The sequence below is a fragment of the Boeremia exigua genome, assembly GCF_020726555.1.
Source record: "Boeremia exigua strain MPI-SDFR-AT-0100 chromosome Unknown C7974scaffold_7, whole genome shotgun sequence".
NCBI classification, from domain to species: domain Eukaryota; kingdom Fungi; phylum Ascomycota; class Dothideomycetes; order Pleosporales; family Didymellaceae; genus Boeremia; species Boeremia exigua.
Window position 1 is genome coordinate 2,011,431 of NW_025763524.1, and position 17,613 is coordinate 2,029,043.

At 51.2% G+C, this 17,613-nt stretch overlaps 8 protein-coding genes across 8 annotated transcripts; 4 read left to right on the forward strand and 4 right to left on the reverse strand.

Annotated features, from left to right (window-relative positions):
* Positions 1–2,491: 2,491 nt before the first annotated feature.
* On the reverse strand, positions 2,492–4,265 carry C7974DRAFT_377305 (putative DUF300 domain protein; the record flags this gene model as incomplete). The annotated part of the gene is made up of 4 exons (XM_046140344.1): positions 2,492–3,613; positions 3,663–3,963; positions 4,011–4,158; positions 4,208–4,265. The coding sequence occupies 4 exons, from the start codon at positions 4,263–4,265 to the stop codon at positions 2,492–2,494; spliced, it is 1,629 nt and encodes a 542-aa protein (XP_045996633.1).
* Positions 4,266–5,695: 1,430 nt separating this feature from the next.
* Positions 5,696–7,344, forward strand: C7974DRAFT_414333 (uncharacterized protein; the record flags this gene model as incomplete). The annotated part of the gene is made up of 3 exons (XM_046143793.1): positions 5,696–5,759; positions 5,812–6,188; positions 7,240–7,344. The coding sequence occupies 3 exons, from the start codon at positions 5,696–5,698 to the stop codon at positions 7,342–7,344; spliced, it is 546 nt and encodes a 181-aa protein (XP_045996634.1).
* An 85-nt stretch (positions 7,345–7,429) lies between these two features.
* C7974DRAFT_396835 (uncharacterized protein) lies at positions 7,430–8,664 on the forward strand. Its single transcript, XM_046142120.1, has 2 exons — positions 7,430–7,555; positions 7,611–8,664. The coding sequence occupies exons 1-2, from the start codon at positions 7,480–7,482 to the stop codon at positions 8,375–8,377; spliced, it is 843 nt and encodes a 280-aa protein (XP_045996635.1). The 5' UTR covers positions 7,430–7,479; the 3' UTR covers positions 8,378–8,664.
* A 365-nt stretch (positions 8,665–9,029) lies between these two features.
* On the forward strand, positions 9,030–9,895 carry C7974DRAFT_414335 (uncharacterized protein; the record flags this gene model as incomplete). The annotated part of the gene is made up of 2 exons (XM_046143794.1): positions 9,030–9,123; positions 9,171–9,895. 2 exons carry the CDS (start codon positions 9,030–9,032, stop codon positions 9,893–9,895), a joined length of 819 nt encoding a protein of 272 aa, XP_045996636.1.
* A 184-nt stretch (positions 9,896–10,079) lies between these two features.
* Positions 10,080–12,460, reverse strand: C7974DRAFT_396837 (amidase signature domain-containing protein). Its single transcript, XM_046142121.1, has 2 exons — positions 12,294–12,460; positions 10,080–12,237 (listed from the first exon to the last, which is right to left on the reverse strand). The coding sequence occupies exons 1-2, from the start codon at positions 12,294–12,296 to the stop codon at positions 10,201–10,203; spliced, it is 2,040 nt and encodes a 679-aa protein (XP_045996637.1). The 5' UTR covers positions 12,297–12,460; the 3' UTR covers positions 10,080–10,200.
* On the reverse strand, positions 12,461–14,059 carry C7974DRAFT_338176 (uncharacterized protein). The gene is made up of 2 exons (XM_046139226.1): positions 13,652–14,059; positions 12,461–13,594 (listed from the first exon to the last, which is right to left on the reverse strand). Exons 1-2 carry the CDS (start codon positions 13,852–13,854, stop codon positions 12,799–12,801), a joined length of 999 nt encoding a protein of 332 aa, XP_045996638.1. The 5' UTR covers positions 13,855–14,059; the 3' UTR covers positions 12,461–12,798.
* A 1,406-nt stretch (positions 14,060–15,465) lies between these two features.
* On the forward strand, positions 15,466–16,192 carry C7974DRAFT_377310 (uncharacterized protein; the record flags this gene model as incomplete). Its single annotated transcript, XM_046140345.1, has 3 exons — positions 15,466–15,937; positions 16,025–16,110; positions 16,163–16,192. The coding sequence occupies 3 exons, from the start codon at positions 15,466–15,468 to the stop codon at positions 16,190–16,192; spliced, it is 588 nt and encodes a 195-aa protein (XP_045996639.1).
* A 316-nt stretch (positions 16,193–16,508) lies between these two features.
* On the reverse strand, positions 16,509–17,397 carry C7974DRAFT_312261 (uncharacterized protein; the record flags this gene model as incomplete). The annotated part of the gene is given in 2 exon segments (XM_046138356.1): positions 16,509–17,058; positions 17,078–17,397. The coding sequence occupies 2 exon segments, from the start codon at positions 17,395–17,397 to the stop codon at positions 16,509–16,511; spliced, it is 870 nt and encodes a 289-aa protein (XP_045996640.1).
* Positions 17,398–17,613: the final 216 nt, after the last annotated feature.

Genomic DNA, 17,613 nt, shown 5'->3' on the forward strand with positions numbered 1-17,613 from the left:
GGTGAGTTGTACTCTCGATATTGAGGTGTCACTTATAACTTTATAGAGCTCATCGTCGGCAAGCGCATCTCCTATAGTATCGAACGATGCCGCACATCATTTCTCTTGGCTCATTCGAGTACTTTCCTGGGGCTGTTTGGAAACAAGCGTGGCGAGTCGTGCATTTTGGCTAAAGAGCTTGGCAACGGGGGTTTGGCTGTCTTGGTATTGTGGAGCGGAGGTATTGTGTCATGCATGTTAAACTTGACTACCCGCACCGCTAGTAAACCTTCACTCTGTAGGTAATTATGCATTGATTGCCAGCCGTACTTGATTACGACCCCACCTCGAGGCCTTTCCTTGGCACTCAGTTTCAATGTGACATTGATTTAAAGACGAATGATGGGTGGTGGAAAGTCAGAGCGCTGATATACCCTGGGGTCGATCAAACCTTCGAAACAACAAGCGCCGCCACAATGACAGCCCGGTGAGCATCCCAAACTAACGCTCCGAAATGAGAAAAGCGAAATATAGATGTTCACGGTGGAGGTTAGCCTCCCGAGTTTACCGGAAGGTACGAACGGACATCACTGCTAGATCTGGGTGACCTCATACAGTGTGGTTTACGACGTACTATGTGGTTTGCGAGAGCGGAAGCAACTCCAGCTCATTCTGACTCTTGTGGGTCACCCTCAAAGACTTCTGAACTGTAATTGTCGCCTCCTTTACCGTCAGTGTAGGCGGCATGCTTGATTCTGGTGGTGACAATCAGAATTTCACTCTGTTTCTACCACAGGGTTCAAGCGGACTGACCTTTAGTGTACTCTGATACCCCAGACAGCCCACAGCTCGCTTTACTGCGTAAACCGTACTTACAGAATTGGCATTTGTAGGGATACAACGGCGGATCCTTCCTGCGGTGCCACAGTGGTGAGAACCCCTATCCCAGCATGGGGAAGTCGTATCCACATGATCTAGGCCCTTCTGCAACTTGTCGAACACGAGCTCTGCTCTGCAATAAACAAGACATTGTAAAATTCCCCGGCTTCGTTTCCCAAGCCACTGCGACAGTAGCGCACAAGCCCTATGCCGCACCGTATAGCACCTTTGACACATTGACACTTCCGTGACCCGGACAGTCCCGACCGACCCTTTCCAGATCCAGCGAACTCTGTTTGGTTGTGAACAGTCCGCTTGTCGATCTACTGTTACTTCCAATCGGCCGGGCGGCAAAACTAGGTCGCAGGCTCTACCCAGTTCGCATAACGTCGAAGGTAGTCTTGCGGCCCGTGCCATCGTAAGTTCTTGGTGAATGTCTGTTGTCTAGCCAATCGTCCCGACCTCAGTTGATTTCGCCGTAGTATTACTCAATGTGGTCGTAGACAGAAACCAACTATCTTACAACGCATGACACTAGGTTGTTACGTTGATAAACGAGCAGTTGTAGTACTTGTGCATCCTGACTTGTGGATTCATAAGGAACCGTAAACGCCAACGCGCCAACGTTAACAAACTTAGGCCAAGAACCGAACGGGAGGTATTTCGACATGTGCGCTCGGGCTGTCTCTAACGAAGGCGTCGGGGTCAGCTAAGTCGGCGAGTTCGAGAACCACCTTCTAGATCCAGTGAACGTTCGAGTCGTGAAATGCTTCCGGCGGAACATAGCCCGGACCGGCTAGACGATTTCACCGAAGTAGCAGTGCGGATCCTCACTTAAACAAGTCATGGGCATGAGGCTAGGATAGACTAATCACTCCATGCAGGCGTGATCCAACGATATGTACTGATGTGTACCTATCTGTACTTCTCGTACACCTTTGATGTGGTGCTCGTGTACTAAATTTGTAATCGGCGCGTCTTTGTGTCAAAATCGGATGTTGTAAGTTTTGTACGACCTACGTCCAGAAATCATCATCAAACGCGTTTAACGTCATGCTGTTGCGGGGGCGATATTGTAGTCTTTGCTTGTAAGGGAAATGGGCTAAAGTTTGTGTGGTTCTTATGTCTTCGGGAGACCGAGTTCAGCGTCGTGTGAAGTTCGGACTCCATGTTCACCTTGATATTGATAGCAATGGAACGTGTCCAACTTGCGGGTGTCCAGGACGCTGACTCTCCCGCTTTAAATCCTCGACCGGACCTGCGCGTCGTGGCTGTTCAGAAACTCATGATCGCTGTAAGCAACGCCAATAACGGTGGAAAGTTAAACAGTGAGCAGCATGTTTGCTTATCGTGTGTGTCGCTTGTCGGCAGACCATATTTGGCTTGTGCAGAATTGAGGGTGTTCGGTTGCGCGATGTATGTGACTGCACGGGTGAGCGAGAAGTTTTGGGACGGATTGAAGTGCAGACTTGTTGTCCTTGAAGGCCTATGTCTGAGTAGGAGGCGCTGGTCATAGCTCCTGTGTGTGGAGTTCATGCCAGGCATAGAAAAAAAAATAGAAAAACAAACGCCTGACCTGGGATATCAAATGGATCTCGTCCAGACGATGTATGCAGTTAAAAGAAAATGAAGTTTACATCCGTCCTGGAGGGCGATTGCTATCGCCTACGGGCCTTTGAGCAGGCTGATTCGCTCCTGCAAACATATCCCACTCTGTGCTCGGCCTTACATCGTTGTTACCCTGATAGTATCTTGGTCGCTCATAGTAGCTATCGACAGCTGCACCACCATGATACGTAGTGTCTTGTTGTTCAAAGTCCTGGAATCGATCGTTTCTAGAGCCATGGTGGGCTACGCCGTATTCCTGTCCAGGAAGCGGCGCTTGCGGAAGGCGGTCCGGATTTGGCGGGCTTCCATAGATTGTCCCGGGTCCGAACGCGCCGTCGTACGAAGTCGCACCCTGCTGTAGGTACGGGTTAGCTTGCGCGTTGCTCAGAAGACCTGTGGTATCTGAGTCGCCAAACCCTTCGTTCTTCGTCACGGATCCAGACGCAACAATTGGCTCGCCATTCCCTGCAAACGTTGGGCCGTTGTAGCTGGTATTCGTGGTAACCGGCTCCATCTTTGTCTGGTACGAGGCATCATTTTCGCGGTGTCGTGCGCCATAGAACAACCAACGGAAACCGCGACCGCTGGCTTTGACGATATCCCAGGGATTAAGAGAATCTAGAAGGGCGCGTGCTGCTCCGTTCGCGTATTTTGTCGGCTGTGGTGAATATCCGTCGATAGTCGTATCCAATGGGCTCTGGCGTTTGAGATCGTATGGCTTCCATGGGAAGGCGAAGAGATGCATGATTGCGAAAATGGACATTTCAACACAGGTGAGCATCGACGGAATACCGATACGTAGGTCTGGTCCAGCGATCTGATCAGTTGCCTTCAAGGGACCACCATCTGCCGTCACTAAAGAGATTATCCAACTTTGCCAGAAGCAGAAGAAAATGACGAGCTTGATGCACAGCACCTTTAGGAACGGTCTATGTGGCGCAAGATCGTCCTTCAATTGAATGTAGAACTGTACAACACAGTACATGGCGATCGTGACCGAGACAGCTTCAAAGCCTGCCACCCAGATGTATGCATATCGGGGATCTTTGGAGCTCGAGCAGTAGCGGCCTTGCGTCTGTGCAACCACGGCGACGATGGTGAAGAATGGTCGAATGAAGCAATACTGGAAGATGCTAATCCACACGACCTGAGAACTTGTCAGCCAGAGCATATAAGTCCAAGAGGTTTCTGCGTACGTTGAACCATGTCAGCCCGCTCCGCGGCTTTCTCAGCCACCCGTTGTTCTCTCCGCCGGTACATTTCTGCATCCATGTAACGGGCCAAACCCAATTTTTGGCGGCGACATTCCTGAAATACTCTTTTTGATCGTGGAGGTTTGGTGCAATGTAATGACACATGAGTGTGAAAAAGCTAGCGATGGCGAAGGCCTCATAGCAGTCTCGCAGAAGTTCGAAGTAGATGGCTTTTTTGTAGTAGAGATAGCTAAGAAAGGAGACAACGGCGTAAATGGGGATCATAAGAAGGATCCGAATAATGCTGTGCGCGTCAGCTTCTGTAGAGGTGCAGTAGGTGTGCAAACGTACTGCTTTTGCTCATACGGCTTCAGGTAGTGGGTAGCATGCCGGAAGATGAGGAAGAAGGCGATGACTACTGCAATCGCGCCAAAAGTCGCTGAGAGTATGAGGCCGAAGTGGTGAAAGGTCAGGGCCTTCCACAGCGGTTTCTCACTGACTACCCTTGGTCAATGCCTGCTGCGCCAATGCTATGAATGCATGCCTACTTGTCTCGTGTTCAAGTGCATCGCTCTTGCACTCTGCCCGTCTGCTGAGGTGTGGCATGGGGTCAAAATGCCCAGCGCGTGTCCACGGGTGTGCATTCATGGCGCGTCGACTGAAGAGCTCAGCATCGATGGTCGACGGAGATTGGCAGGACGGGGATGCGGGAGGCGCGCGGAAGCGTGGTTGGTTGTAGCGTAGGCAAGGGCGCTCTTGCTATGTTCGTTTGTGCGTAGGAGGGATCAGAGAAGCCATCGAGGCAGCGTCAGCAGCGTCAGGAGAGCAGACCTGTCGCGCGGGGCGATTCAGTCCTTATGACCGTTGCGCGTCCGTCAGGAATGCACGTTTCAGCGACCCGCAACGTGACGACGATTCCCGGTAGCGCGCGCTGAGTCCCTGCATGACGGGTCAGCCCTGCGGTGTGGCGTCTCGACGCTGTTTTGCAACGTGCAATCAGCATATTCACGCCAATGAAGGGCTCTTCTGCGCTGCACCGCAGGTCGCTTGCGGGTCTGTTGAGCGGCGGTGCTGAGTGATCGACGTTGCATTGCAGTGCGCCACGCCGTCAGCAGTCAAGATTGTTGGCGCAGGCTTGGGAAGCTTGGTAGCCGCTGTCGCCGCTGTCACCATCATACCACCATCAACGCTGGAACCTGCGTTGCACTTCTCTTAGGCGTTGGAACCTACAAGTCACTCGCAATACGAAACACCGCTAACAGTTTCGAAGTGTCTGAACAGCTGTGACATTATGCACAGCCACTTGAGCCCCACTTTGTTGGAAATTTCACCACAATGGTACGGCAATACGAAGATGCTCGTACCTGAAGAGCAACATCTGTTCTCCCCTAGCGTAGCTTTGTAAGTTGTAGCTTTTTCTATTTTATTTTAGGGGGCTTCGTCACGAGATTGCTATCCGACCAAGACGTACCGCAACCAGTCACGTCCAAGTAGCTTTGTTGTAGTCCTGAAGGATTGAAATTTGATTTGGCACAACTAACAAGCCTCCTTAATCACATCTAAATGTTTCTACTTGAGCGCAACTGCACTCATAAGGAAGATTGCAACTATTGCCACCTATCCTTTGTTTCTTGCCTTGGAGCTGTATTGATAGCAACTTGGCCATCCTTGGGTGCAGCATTCAATATGTTTCCGGCAAGTCCTTGTCATGGGTCGTGGTGCCGCCTCAGAGTGCGCTGTGAATCTCTTTCGTCTGAGCAAACGCTGTCGAGCTTTCACGACATTGTTGACTCTTCTGATTGGGTTGACACAAGCATAGAACCATGAGGGTAACTTTCGATCGCAAACAGCCCTACCGGTGTGATGCAAGTGAAGGATAGCTTCAGATCAGGCTCCGCTTTCCTCAGTCTTTCACTGTGCCTTCCATGCATATAAACTATCTTCGCCGGCTCGCTCTATCCCCACCAAATTCGCAACACCACCACAACATCACGCGTCACGCTGATCTCAACACAAATTCCCTAACAGCACCTGGCATGCAAGTTCCAGTGGGCGGCGCTGTAGTTGCGCAGACGTCGCGCCTGCTTGCGATTCCTGGAGGTCAGTGATATCCTGCGCAACTGAGATCGCTTGACTAATGCACACATCGCAGAGATCCGGAATCGCATCTACGAGTTGGCTATTGAAGATGCCAATGCCTGGCAGGACGAAGACTTCGACCACATTACGCATTACTACCAGCGACAAAATGCACTCCTGGACCAACGCAGGCGAAACGTCCCTCTTCTTCGCAAGACTTCCAGTGCCTCCCAGGACTGGTGCTCGCCCAAAAGACCCTATCTTGGCCTCACTCAAGTCTGTCGACAGCTTCGAGCAGAGTTTCTGGGCCTGCACTCAAATATCCGGATCTGTGTCGCTCTCGAGGCTACGGCGGATTACTTGAACGATGTTGTTGCTATGCAGGCAAATGATCCAGAATCAGCTGTGGGCTGCATCGACGTTCGGATCTCTTTCGTGTGGGAGTTGAGGGTAGACGTACTTCCCATGATACTGGCGTCCAGTAAGGCACCTAACCTTCATCTCTCCTATACATGCTACGATCACGAGGCTGGTCCGCAACCCTGGCCGAATGGTATCGATAGTGCCTTAAAGCCCCTCTTTTCTGAGAGAGAAATGCAAATTCCGAGGTGGTGGAGCTTGATTAGCAACCATGTAAGCACTGTCCGCGTTGCTTTGAGAATGTACAGCTCATCATTTCATTTTGCACGCGGTCTCGAAGGCAGTACCTCCATATCAGGGCTTCTCGTTCATCTCAAGCCTGAGTATCTTGGAACCTCCGTTCACGTTGCTGGCCGTGACACCACCGTGGCTGAGTTGACGGGTGAAGAGTGGTTTGAGGAGTTGCAACTGCCGTCGAACATTGAGGTATTACGAAGCGGCAAGGATCGTCTCTGGATCCGGCGTTCGGGTCAGTAAGTGGTGAATCTCCAGGGACCAGGTATACGAGTTTGTTGGGTCAACGGGCGACGCGTGTAACCGCAAGAGTCAAAGCAGTTGATTCGTTTCCCGAGCAATGTAATTACTTGCTCATTTTGGAACTCAGGAAACATTTTGATCGTTTCTACAAGGATTCTTGATAGTCGTGATGGCCGTATTCGCTCTTGCCCAAGTGAAAGGAATGATGCGGTTGTTTTTGGCGCGCTTATTGTTTTCTCTACGCAGCGGATCCGTCACTTGTCTTCCACCATTCTTTCCAATATCGGAGTTGAGCTCATTTTCCCGCTACATATGATCAATGGCATCAAACACCAACACTCGTGACGCAATTGGAACACTTGCGCCTATTGGCCCTTCCCAGAGGTTCGCGACCTTTGTTTTGCAAATGGAAATACAATTGACGCAAGATCGCATGAACTAGCCCTGATATCTGTCACAAATACCGAGGACGGTCCCACTCTTGTACACTCCACGGCGTCTAGGCTTCGCATAACCCCCCGCTGAGGTGAAATGCGACGACGGGTTTCTCGGCTTGACGCAAGTTTGCTGCCCGATTCGCGACGAGTCACTTACAATGCACCAGGAGATGGTCAATATCTCAGTCGAGCTGGATGACGTCTACGGCTACCTCACCGACCGTGTACATACATACACAGAGCTGGAATGGATGTGGTGTTTGGTTGCTTAAACAGGTATAGCGGCTGGGCGAACCGGGCAGTGATTCGTTGACTGTGAGGCCACAATCAGCCCACTCAGTCTCGTGTTGGACAACCCACGTTCTTGACTTCATTACAACTTTGCATATCCTGCTGGAAACATAACGATGCACGATGCATACGTACTTTCCAGTGGTGGTGTTTCAGTGTTGGCCAAAATAGGACTGCTCACGATCCCTGGAGGTAAGACACATATCGTGACCTTGTGCCAAGCGGTCTGACTTAGGTTGCTTTGCAGAACTTCGCAACCGGATATACGAAGCCCTACTTTGCTGCGATCCACCCGTCGATAACGACAGCTTGCCTCGGCTTGTGCCTCGAAGCAACTCCGATAATGTCTCGGCTCCTACCCATCCCAGTTACTGGGCCGGCTTCCAAAGGCAAGCGTATGGTCTCACACAGTGCTGTCGTCAGGTCCGGAAGGAGCTCCTTCCCATGTACAGAGAGAACACTAAAATACGCATCGATATTTGGGACCTGAAAAATTATCTTGCCAAAGTCATCCAACCTGCCACCACCGCCGATCCTGAGCTACTTTACGGGAACATCAGTATCGATGTTACATCTCCATGCAGAATCGATCTCCAGGATCTGCTGCTGTCACACAATTGCGCGCCGCATCTTCATCTTGAATTCACGCACCCAGAGCGGGAAAGCGACATGATGTCCATCTTACTCGATGCTGATCGTTGGCCGCAGTTTCATGCCTATATCTCAGAGAGAACTACGCAGGTCGTAGTCGATATAGATTTTGACGACTTTATTGCTGTCTGTGGCAGCATGGACTCGGATGACGATCAAGAGCCATGGCCTTACCCGCTGACTCAAGGTTGTGTGCTGCATGTGAAACGGGAGTTTGCTGAGGAGTGGATGCGCGAGCCGCTTGTTTTCGAGAAGTACCGAGCTGAGATGGGTGACTGGGAGATTGCGCTGGGATTGACGGGGCGGAAGAAGATCAGGTGTCCGTTCAGGCCACAGGTGGAGATAGGAACAGTTGCTTCCTGATGCTTACTGCTTGCTGCTGGCTGCTTTTAAACGAAAAGCCTTCATTGTTGCTTCCGTTGAGCAATAAGATATAGAATTTAACGGTAGTCAACTGGTTCTCTAAACCCTGCAGGAAGCTACCAGTATATATACTATCGCATTCGTATCAAGGCGATCTGTACCTATGGACAAGCACCTGTAGAACTTTACCAACCTCCAACAGGTCCTCGAGTACACGCTCCTCTATACAAGACGACATCGTGTCTAGGTTGGACAAGTTGAGTACTCGCTTGGGAAGCGAACACTAGGATGCATGTCAAGTTGAGATCAAGCTGTTTCTACGGTCAAGAAATCGAGTCTAGCACCAGCTTCCCATTATACGTCGTCATCACAATTTGGCTATCTTCTTAGGTTTTTGCGTAAGGATTTTATCACCTGTCCACGGACTTCACCTTCAGTAGACGTCATGAAAGATATGAGGATTCTTTAGGTGTGGTGAAGCGAAGGGGACGTGACTAAGGTGAGGTGAAAGAGACTCGACTGTCAACAAACAACGCGCTACTTTCCCGCTACACGAGACGCGCTTTTACACAGCAGCTTGGGAATCACCCGGGTGATGAGTATAAATCACTATCAGTGCAACTTTCCAACACCACTACAAGAACGACACACGATGTCGCAACCAATCCCCATAAACAGCGGGACCGTAGTACCGCAATACGATGATATACCGCTTGGAGTCCCGCATCTTCTCATGGTGCCTGGAGGTAAGCAGTTTACTTCATCCAGAACAGCCTTCTGGAACAAGTCACAGAAATCCGAAACCGAATCTACGTCCTCGCAGTCGCCGACGTTCTCAACAAGGGCACCATGCCAGGCCTTGCGCACCCAAAACGCGAGGCGCGAACAACTCGCGAGGCGCAGCTTCTCACTCGCAACTGGCGCCTGTACAGACGATCCTGCCTGGGCCTGACTCAAGTGTGTCGCCAGCTGCGCAACGAGTTCCTGCCCATATACCGAGCGCGCATCCCTATCTCCGTCCGCATCACCGAGCTCGAAGCATATATTTGTGTCTTTGTCATGCCGCAGAAAGTCGGCAACATTAGAATGGAGATCGACGATGGTGACCAGACCACTGAGTTGCGCGATGCTGTCATTCTGTGCGCCTCCACGCCTCGCATCAGAATCACCTATGGCTGGGCCACGATCCAGATGATCCGTCTCGTCCATCGCCCAGAAGAACATGGAAGATTCTACATGTTCCTTTCTGAGTGCGTGAAACAGTTGGTGGTCGTGCCGAAAGCCTGGCGAGTAGCTACCAGATGGAACGGGATGTCGAAGATTGTTGTGCTGGAGAGACTGGAAGTGTATGTGAAGACTGATCTCGAGGAGCAATGGATGAAGGCGCTTGTGGAAGACCTAGACGTGAGCCATCTGAGTAAGTGGCGCTTGGATCTTGGATTACCGGTCGATGTGAACGTGGTGCCTAGGGTTGGTCAGTACAACCAGCCCACTACCGAAGTCTACGGGATCGAGTGACGAGGAGCAGGATTGTTGCCTCAAGACCGGAGGATGCTGATGGTGAAGCCTAGGTGGAGGACCAGATTGGAAGCATGACTGTTGCATACACACTGCACAATCGAATGATGGCTCGCGCCTTCATACCATCACGAGGGAGAATAAGGCGCCGCGTGAACGGCACATTTTACGAAAACAGATAAAGCATTCAAGATATGTCAACTCTTCTTCCTCACGTTGATCTGTGACTCGATACCTTTAGCATCCTACATTTGAACTGGCATTACCCGCTCTAAAGTTGATGAGCAGTTCTAAGACCACCCCAATTAATGTACTTCCGCCCACATCAGCTTCGCCTCCTCTGGTGTCCCTGCCCCCTTCACGATTACGATGACCATAGCCTTCTTTGGCGGTAACGGCTTGAGGTCCCAACCAAGACACTCTCGTCGCACCAGAGTATGCTCCAGCTTGACGCTCCAGGACTCGGTCACAATCCTGTCCTTCCACATCTCCTTGCCATCAACGAAGATCTGTACCTCTCTCTCGGTACCATCTGGCAAAACAGAGCCATTGATCTCGATCGCAAGCTTTCCATCTACCACTGTCTGACTTTGAACACGAACTTCAAGTTCTATAGATCCTTGCACAGAGGCTTGAATAGCTCCCGGCCTTATGATATCCGTGGCGAGTGGCTGTAAGGGCGGACTGATGCGCCTCCTCGTAGCCTGTTCAAACGCATACGCATATTCCAACAACTTCGGATCCTCATACGCTCGCCCAGCAAACGTTATATTAACAGGCATACCCTTCCCCTCGAGCACGCCCATCGGCACGCTGACGGTCGGCACGCCGAGGTGTCGTACCGCTCTGTTGCCATTGCTATACTTGACGCCATTCTGCAGACTGTGCTTTGTGCTTTCTAGACTGAATTCGAGATCGGCGAGGCCCACATCGCCTTGGGCTGGGAATGCGATGACGTCGAGATTGAGCGCTGTCATCCAGTCCTCAAGATCGCGCTTGCGCTGGGCTTCGAGTGCTTTGACGGCGGTTTCGAGGCCGGGTACGTCGAAGACGGATTCTTCTTTGGATTGCTGTAGGAGGGAAGGAAGGCCGGCGTAGTCGATCCAGTTTCGAACTTCGAGGAAAGTGTCAGGAACGTAAGGTTTCGGCTTGGGGAATAGCATGGCGGAGTCTTGGATGTCGCCCAGGCTCTTGATCTTCGTGTCGTTGTTGTGCTCGAGGAACGTGTTCCATGCTTTTGCGATCAGGATGCCGCGCTCTACGTGGTTCCAGTTTGATGGTGCGCCGACGACGTTGTTGGCTTCTTGGGAGACAGAGTCGTTCTCATAGTTGGTGACGAGTGGGAAGTCGGTGTAGACTACTTTTGCACCGAGTCCTTGCAGATCTTCAGCTGTCTTCTTCCATGCGGTGATCACTTCAGGTGAGACGTATGTTGGCTTCGCATGTGAGTCGGAGTCTTTCTGGCCAACGTACATCTTCGGTACGCCTACTCTTCTGCCTTTTAAAGCATCTGCATTTTTCAGGGAAGCGTACTCGATCTTTGGTGGTCCAGGAATGGAAACAAATGTCTGTTCTCTGTAGAAGTCGCCTTTTGTTTCTTCATCCGGTGCGGCTATAACGTCAAGGAGTGCCAACATATCACAAACAGATCGTGTGTATGGCGCCGGGACATCGCACGTTACATACAGCGGTACAAGACCTCTGCAGCTTAAAGTCCCCTTCGATGGTGTGTAACATACAAGTGCGTTGTTGCTCGCCGGGCTTCTCCCCGAACTTACTGTCTCGCTTCCCAAGCCAAACACTGCCATGCTGCTAGCCAAAGACGACGCCGCACCGTTTGACGATCCCGAAGAGAAAGCTGCGGTCAGATATTTGGGATTGTATGGCGACTCCGCGCGCCCGTACAGCCCCCTTTGCATACCACCGGCAGCCATTGGCGGCATGTTCGTCTTGCCAAGGAGCACCGCACCAGCATCTCTCAACCTCTTTGCAAGCGTCGAATCTTCGCTTGACATCACACCTTCAAGAGCGGGCGAGCCATCAGTGACGCTTAGACCGAGGTACTTGTAGCTATCTTTGATGGTGTAAGGTATGCCTTCCAGTGGTCTCGGCGGTAGTCCTTGAGCTCGTCGAGCATCAGATGCTGCTGCTTCTTTGTAGACTTTGTCATTGAATACTGTGAAGGCATTCAAATTTCCAGCGATATCGTATGTTGCAATTCGGTTCAGATAGCTGGTAACGAGTGATATTGATGTGGTTGATCCGGATGCCAATGCGTCCAGATGTGACGAGATGTCTGCTTCGACGATGTTGAAGCCATCTGTTGATGGAAGCTCGGATTCCTGCAACCGCAAAGAGTTAGAGCGCAATCGATAATCGGTTGAAGTGCAGAACCAACCATGATGTGTTGTTTGCTCGGATCGATAAGCGTCTTGGAGTCGTGCGGCAGTCAGATGATGAGACAGGATCAAAGTCTCTCAATTTGTATCTGTATCGTGTATGGCGTCTAAATACCAACTGCTTGGCGTCCGGTAACGCACTTTAATTCATGGAGTACATGTTCGGAGTGCGGCATCGTCGACATGATGCACTCCCCGCTTATCATAGACCGGTTGGACTTGCCGAATCCGGTTAGCCTACTGGTCGAGTCGAATGTGGTTATGTCGAGGCCGTCGACATGGACTTTTGCTTATGTTTTGACGCATCTTTGGCTTCTGCATGGTTGTTCACATGAGTTTGCTGTATCACCACTGAGCATTCGTTGGTAAAGTATATTGTTGCCTGAACAAGCCTGCTGAACTCGACAGCAAATAATGTACAACTCGCAGTTCACTCACTACACCAGAGTGCTTGAAGCACATCAAAGTAAGCCTTCAATACTCCTGCAGGACCATCGACTTCGATCAAGCTGTGCTCGCCCAGAGCTGTGTTATCCTGGTACTGCCGGCGACCAGGCCACACATGCCCATCCATCCGAGGTTCCATCCAGGGATTCCGCCAGTCGAGCTGCTAAAGTGCAAAGCCATAGGGAACCATGCACTTGCAATCATAGCGTCTGTCCACCACCTCTGATCGAACTTCGCGTCCTCATCATCTTGGTACTCCGCGACTGCTTTGCCCTCACTCTGCATTCTGGCCCTTGTTGTTCTCCTGCGGCTTTCAAGCTGCCACTCCCTCGCCAGACGCAGGAAGTCGCATGAGACACCACCCAGCCACGCGCGGTATGCCCACAGGTACACGCGCGCCGTCTTCGAATCGCCACGGTTGATCGCAGAGATGAACGCAGGCCCGACCACGCCGGAATCGGCCAGGAGCGAGATGTTCTCGAGGGCCTGGTAGGTAAAGTAGCTGCTAGCTTGCAAGGTGGCAATGCGGTGCAGGACTACATCTGCGCCGGGCTTAGGGCCGGCGAGGAGTGTGCGGAGCCATGCGTAGAGCGGGAAACAGCCGAATAGGCGCAGAGTTGTGCGCGCTTTCGATACGAGGACTGCGAGCGCAGCGATGGGTGGGACCGCGCCTGCATTGACCAGGACCGATGTGCTAGGCTTTGTGACCGCGCTTGAGGTGCGTATGGCCGAGAAGACCTTCTGTAGAAGCGATGTGATGGAGGGCGACTTCGTTTGAGCGTAGGCAAGAATGTAAAGGGTGTAGTTGAATGTCGAGAGGAACGACGCGAGCCCGCCAGGCAACGCAAGCAGCCTGTGACCTTTTTGTCAGCTTGGTGTATCAGACACACTACTGCGCATTGATGCATACTTGTTGATTCTCAGTGCGGTCTTGTCGACATCGCTCAGCAGCTTCAGTGCGCTACCCGGAGCTTTCTTGACAGGAATCTCTAGCTTCTTCTCGATAGCCTCCAGCTTCTTCTCCACAGCTTCGCCAGCATCTTCGATGTGTTCGGCCTTCTCGGCGACAACTTCCGCCGCAGGGGCACCAGGTTTTGTATCCTCTTCAGACATACTGCAGGTCGTTTTGGGTAATATGGAGAGTGCAGGACAATTTGGTAGAATCAGGGTAAGGGATACGCGGGGATACCAAGGTTGTTGTTCTCCGCATATCCCGTTGGACCGAGGTTCGGCTCCAGTCAATTGGTGTGGAGAAAAGACATAAATCCTACTGTTGTGATTGGATGAAAGACGCTTTTTCCAGGTGCGGTGTTTTTTCATTGGCTCGACGCCCGCGTTTTCGGCTTCTACGCTCGTCGTCCAGCTACCTATACGTAGAGTTGTCTCAGCGTGCTTCTAAACATCGACTTTCTACTTTAGCTATCAATAGACTACCGTATTTTCTGGTGCATATCAAATCAACTAGTAAGCTTTGGTGTGTCTGTCCAGGTAATTTGACAGGCGCTTATATAATTAGCTGGACAGACACACCAAAGCTTACTAGTTGATTCGATGTGCACCAGTTTGAGATATGAGGTATCACACTCAAGCAAGTACGCAACAGTGAACACTGATGCACGAGAACAGTCCATACATACAGCAACGAGAGATGAGCTAGTGGAGGCTCTGGGTTCATTAATTGAATGAGTTCTGCAGCTCAGATCCTCTCGGCTTGGCTGTTGTGCGGCTTCCGTACTGATTTACTGTGTATGTACCTATGTACAGGGGGGGTGCACGTCGGGCGGATACAGTGTGCCGGCGCGGCACGCATCCAGCAAGTCAGAAGCTCTCGGAGACTGGTGTAGCTGTTGTACATCCCGTGAACTAAAGAATTAGGTACCCTTGTCCCTAGTACCTATGTTTCACCGCTTAGCGTGTATAATTCGTGAGCTAATGGATACCCCTGTATATATCACTGCTAAGCGAGCCACCAGGTGGTAGCGGATGTAACTCCGAAATCGTTCCGCTGCCGCCACAAGGATGGGAATTCAACCAGCACACGGCGTACCGGGGCCCTTTACCCTGAGAATCGGTAACGGTACGGGGACGCGGAGGGATTGTGCCGCCAGTCGCTAGCCAAAACCTACGATACCCGTAACAGAGATGACCATACCTATTTAAGTGACAGTCACGCTCAAACAGGCATAGTGGTTGCTGCTGTACAACACCGCTATCTGCACCAGGGCGAGCGACACCAACAGAATGACGAAGTGTCAAACTCGAGTGATGACTTCTGGCGCGCACGAGCCCCTTATAAGGTCGAGCGTCTACGGATTGCGCACTAACGAACTGGCTTAATCAATCACAGGTCGCGGGGACTGAAGAAATGCCTTCCCGTTACAAGCATCCTGGAGACGCGACGTTGATCTAGATTACGAAACATGCCAACCTTATACCGTCAACAACGTGGAACTTCTTCGAGAATGATGGGACCATGAGTCGTAGGCCCCCTAGTTATTTCTTCCATCCTTTATATTGCAGCTGGCACTTCTAGGTCTTGTCATAACGTCGACAATAATCTGCATCTCAGCCTGGCATCTCGAATAGACTCTTCGATTCTTCGTGGTGTCACAGCACACTATTCCCCTCTATCTCGGGCACCACTCGACCGCCTGCCGGCACCCCGATTGCATCGTTCAAGGTCTTCATCACGCTCTTATTGAAATCCTGCCTTCCATTGTAGCAATGCGTTTCCTTCCAGGATTTCTCAAGCCCAGAAGGCAGTACTCTCCATCATCGTGTCCTCCTGCCCGGTCCATCGCAACTGTGCAAACTATCGACATACTTTATGTCACGCCTGGATCTTATCACGAGGTACAACGCTATGGAAAAGTAACACTCGATTCTGGTTGCAAACTAAACCTAATCTCGAAAGAGCATGCGCAGCGCCTTGGCTGGCAAGGGTCGTCCGTCAACAAACAAAGGCGCATTGGTACTGGCTTTGGAGGCGGGAAAGTCGTGAGCCTGGATAGGATTGAGGCACGATGGTACATCTCTTCCTCGAATAACCCACGTTACGAAACGTCTATCTTTCACGTTGTCGATGAAAAGGCAATCGATGTTGTCATGGGCTCCGAGACGATTGCAGAACACGGAGTCTTTGACCCGGACTCGGTCTTATTTGGCTCACTGACTACCTACATTCCCCCAACAAATGGTACGTGTCGCATGCTCAGACTCTTACACCCGAACACTATTTGATCTCGCCTTTCCCTCTGCTGCCCTTCGCTTACGTTTCACACAGTCGCGGTGCTTACCCAAGAGACGGCTAAAGCCAAAAACGAGCGTGCTCTCGCCCAGCAGCAACAGAAGCTTGACGAAGAACGAAAGGTGGGTTAAAGATGTGGTTATCACATTGTATCGATAGTACTGACGAGAACAGAAGCGAGAAAAAGCCGCCCAGCGTTCCTAGCACCTAGGGACGAATGATGTGCAAGATGTACCTCATCAACGACCATCGCTGTACTGTCCTTGTATATTGAAATCATTCGTAGAGTCTACATCACAGATCTAATACATAGTCTCGGCATTATGACTTCTCAAAATTTGTCCCCGCGTACGCGTTGCTCATCGCCTTTGCGAACTAGACAGCCAGAACTGAGGAATCAGGCCGTATGCCCCGTTTTTAGCTTGATTTACTATTATCAGATCCGACGAAGACAACCTGAACAGCGGCGAATCTGTACAGCATTTGAGTCAGTGATGACCTAGTGTGTAAAGCGTGAAACTCACGCAGCTGTAATAGCGAAGACCTCTGCGCGTTTCGCGTTTGCCAGGCCCATCAAACATATCGAGACGACGACGTTGAAAGCAGCAATGATACCCAGGCGCGCAGGAACGGATTCAACGCTATACAAAATCGCGATCGAAGCGACCAGAAGCAGAGAAGCCAAGATACTCGTGAACCAGTAGGTTATGCGGAAGACTGTTGTATCCTCGTAGCCAATCATTCCATGCACCGGCGAGGGCTTCATTCTGCGCGCGCACCCACACCGGAAGAATCTGACGATGGCGTTCTCGTTCACCCATTTCGAGAAAGGGTCTTCTCGCGCTCGCGGGCGCAGAGTGACGAGATCGCACTTGTGGTCGTCGCGTTGCAGTGCCGTACCCCAGATGTCTGCATCAAATCCTCTTAAGGCCATTTTGCCCATCTCTGCTGATTGTAGATAATCTTGCATGTGATGAAGGTCCCATCTATCTGGGTTTGGGTAGTTCAGAATTGCGGATTGCTGCATCAGGGCGTGATCTGGAGAGTTAGCACTGATCACTCCAGCTTGACTACCAAAATATTGCTCACGCACTGTACTCCTTGAGAACCTCCCGGACTCTCATGACAAGCTCAAGCTGGTCGGTATCCCTGTCTCTCTCCGATTCCTTCAACCAATACCAATGTACCGCATATCTGGACTTGTTTCCGGTTCCGTCTCTGTGGTCGATAACTTGTTGCTCTCTCAGGGTTCGTTCAAGGTCTGTCAACTCTGCCTGAAAATATAGAAGATTCTGAGCGTTCAGAGCAACGAATCTGCGGTATATTGCGAGCTCGGGCTGGAGCTCTATACGTGCCGCTAGCTTCGGATAGCCTGGTACGATCTCATGAAGGACATCTATAGAGGTCATGGCTGCAAGGCTGCAGGTGTTTCGGCGGTTAGACGGATCACTAGACAACTGAGAGATTACGTGGCGAACAGGCTGGGTTTTAAAAAGAACCTAGGACGAGGCTTGAAGGACCTTAAAGCCTACCAGATGTACACCGAAACGTATGGGGCCTTTGCAACGGCCGAATGACAGCACGACAAGTGCTTCGTGAATCCATGCATGAGGCTGTGACTGATC

Bases quoted from the DNA above. Each gene is read 5' to 3' on its own strand.
- C7974DRAFT_396835 (XM_046142120.1), top strand. From the start codon at position 7,480: ATGCACGATGCATACGTACTTTCCAGTGGTGGTGTTTCAGTGTTGGCC. The intron at 7,556-7,610 runs GTAAGACACATA...GTTGCTTTGCAG, and splicing joins ACTGCTCACGATCCCTGGAG to AACTTCGCAACCGGATATAC.
- C7974DRAFT_338176 (XM_046139226.1), bottom strand. From the start codon at position 13,854: ATGTCTGAAGAGGATACAAAACCTGGTGCCCCTGCGGCGGAAGTTGTC. The intron at 13,595-13,651 runs GTATGCATCAAT...AAAAGGTCACAG, and splicing joins ACCGCACTGAGAATCAACAA to GCTGCTTGCGTTGCCTGGCG.